Source organism: Myotis davidii, unplaced genomic scaffold (assembly GCF_000327345.1).
Source record: "Myotis davidii unplaced genomic scaffold, ASM32734v1 scaffold187, whole genome shotgun sequence".
NCBI classification, from domain to species: Eukaryota; Metazoa; Chordata; class Mammalia; order Chiroptera; family Vespertilionidae; genus Myotis; species Myotis davidii.
The window spans coordinates 2,088,094-2,090,919 of record NW_006383018.1 but is presented as its reverse complement, the minus strand read 5'-3'; the positions used below and the strand labels follow the sequence as shown (position 1 = coordinate 2,090,919).

The following is a 2,826-nucleotide window of genomic DNA, read 5'->3' as shown; positions in this document are numbered from 1 at the left end:
CTCTTACTGGTAAGTGTAATTTTTTAAAAAATTTTTTTCTTTTGTCTCTACTCTCAACATGAGCTTTAACTTTCTGATGCTATTAATATGCTAGCACCTAATAGTAAAACTCTTCTAAGTTGTTGCATCAAAAGTGTTATAAACTGATAAACTAATCAAAAGTTTCATATAATCTTGTCAAAAGTATCAGTAAGTAGGTTTTGAATAAAGTTCTCACTAAGAATAGTATCTGAATTTTTTTTTTTGACTGCCCGAAATTGTTTATTAGGTAAGGATTTTACAAACATTACTTATATTAGGGGTAACGGTGGAGCTGGAGAGTATTTCGCCTTCTCCAGGCTGCATGGCGAGAACCAATAATGTGGTGGAACTTATGGCCCTTCCCAAGGCCACGGCTCTTGCGGCCCGCGGATGTCAGCCCTCCCATCTCCCTGCGCTTGTGGACTGGTTTGGTGATCCCCTGGGTGTCAGGATTTCTTCTGATAGCTTTATGGGATGGACCAATGAGAATAACCTCAAAGAATTTGTACGTGGAATCTTCACCGACCCAGTATGAATTCAGGACTCTCAGAGCCCCATAGTGGCGTCCAGCTCGCTCCTCGGCAACAGACTGAAGACTTCGCGCAAACTTCAGCTGGTTAACACTCATGGACAGGCTGGCCGTAGGTGGCAGCCTTAGGAACAGGGCGCTTGTGGCCACCAGGGCGCACACGAATCCGTTATGTGACATAACCTTGCTTGGCCCTGTAGCCCAGCTGCGCGCTTTGTCGGCCGGGTGGGGCGGGGGGCCCAAATACATATATATATATATATATATTCCTTTTAAATCACAACAGCTTTTAAATTCTTGCTTATAATTTTCTTACTAAGTTTCCAGTTATATTTTACATAGTTAAAATTTCTAAGACATTTTGCTAAACAATGAATATGGATTGTTTTATAATCAGGGAAAAGCACTGACTGTGAATCAAAGTGCTGAGTTATCTCAGTGATGTAATATTATGGTCCAACTTTTTATGGTCCAACCACTAGAATGTTTGAATTCTGTGCTTCCTCCTCATAATGCTGACATGGAGCTTTATTAATTCTTTTCTAAGCTATCTGTGATTTTTATTAAAAATGACTGTTTTTATTGTCTATCTTTTTTTCCCAAAAATTATTTTAGTGATTTGGTTATTTCTCATTTTTATATTAAAATACTATTTTGCAGATGCTCTAAAACTTTCAAAAATTTCCATTGTCTATAGGATACAACACAGACTATTAAAACTTTTCTCTAGTGTACAGTATTTCCAAATTACCTAGCTTTTTTACTTATGACCCCATGTAAGCTCTCTTCTTACATCCTATTGGCCGAGAATATGTCATCTGTAGTCCTCTCTCCTGGTGGGACTCTACTAAATGATCCACCTCTAGTAAGTGATCCACTGGTTAGATCCCTATCCTTTATGAAAATTTTCTTGAGTTCTCCCAGCCCACACAAAACTCCCTCTTCTCTAATTATGCATTACACTTATTATCCTTCTTATTGACATAGAAGGATACTGTTTTGTAATGCTAATCTTTCGAGGTATCCTTTTGATGATTTTGTATATCTGTAACACATACCACAGTGTTTATCTAGAGTAGACAGTGCCTTTATCCAGAACAGTGTTTTAGTAGATACTTGGTGAGGATGCGTTGATGGGTACGTTCATTTCATTTAGACTACACGCCAAGTCTTCCTGGGAGAGCGCTCGTTCCTTCATGGAGTCGTGAGGGTTTCCTTTTGGCGAGACATCTTTGCAGGCAGAAATACTATGGGCACACATTTCTACGAGGAAACCAAAGTAGAGACTGTAAGCCAAATTTCAAGTAATTCTGGCCAAAGACATAAACAGCCAAATTGTTTCAGAAATGGATTCTTAGAAGCAATCTGCATCGACTGTATTTGGGTACAAAAGGCTCATTTAAAAGTGATCAAGCAGTAAGTGGTGAATCTAATTGTTGTAGGTATCTTTTTAGAACTGGAGTACCTTTCTAATTACTGAACAGCCCTTCCTCTACTGTGGGCTTTGGTTAAAGCTGGTGTGTTGAAGAAATTTAAAATATATATATATATGAGTGTCACGGTATAGTGGTTAGAGTCAGTGGATACTGGACGATTTCCATTAATGTGCACATTGGTCAAAAAGTAGAATTTCTAAACTGGATTAAAGACATTTATATCTATAAATTACCCAAAGGTGTACAATCAAAATCAAATGAATAAATGTTTATTAATTGCAAGCTAAGTTTTACTTGGGATGAAAAGAAATACAAGCCATAATCTTTGCCTTTAAGAAGTTTGCAGTCTGCCTCGCTGGATGGCTCCGTTGGTCGGGGCATTGTCCAGTACATCGAAAGGTTGCATGCTTGATTTCCAGTTAGGGCACATACCTAGGTTGCAGGTTCAACCCCTGGTTAGGGCATGTATGGGAGGCAACTGATCAATGTTTCTCTCTCACATTGATGTTTCTCTGTCTCTCTCCTTTTCTCTCTCTCTAAAAAAAAATCAATAAACATAACCTTGGGTGAGGAATAAAAGAAATAAAGAAGTTTGCAATCTGGGTAAGTCAATACAAGTAGATAATATGTGTAATTTATTGAAATATGAATTCTTCATAGAATAAAACAGTACATCATACTTGTCAAAGAATGATACAATAAAAATATTATCATGAGAGAGGTGAGATTTCCTTTGGGCTGGGATGACTATAGAAAGTTATATGAAAATAAATTGTAGTTTAAATAACAAAAGAAGAAAGAAAACACATTCTTGGAGAATAAAGAGTGTAAACTGTGTGA

At 37.5% G+C, this 2,826-nt stretch overlaps 1 protein-coding gene across 1 annotated transcript; it reads right to left on the bottom strand.

Annotated features, from left to right (window-relative positions):
• Positions 1 to 234: 234 nt before the first annotated feature.
• Positions 235 to 739, bottom strand: LOC102758537 (60S ribosomal protein L15-like). The gene has a single exon (XM_015558262.1). The coding sequence runs from the start codon at positions 728 to 730 to the stop codon at positions 296 to 298; it is 435 nt and encodes a 144-aa protein (XP_015413748.1). The 5' UTR covers positions 731 to 739; the 3' UTR covers positions 235 to 295.
• Positions 740 to 2,826: the final 2,087 nt, after the last annotated feature.

Bases quoted from the DNA above. Each gene is read 5' to 3' on its own strand.
- LOC102758537 (XM_015558262.1), bottom strand. From the start codon at position 730: ATGTCACATAACGGATTCGTGTGCGCCCTGGTGGCCACAAGCGCCCTG.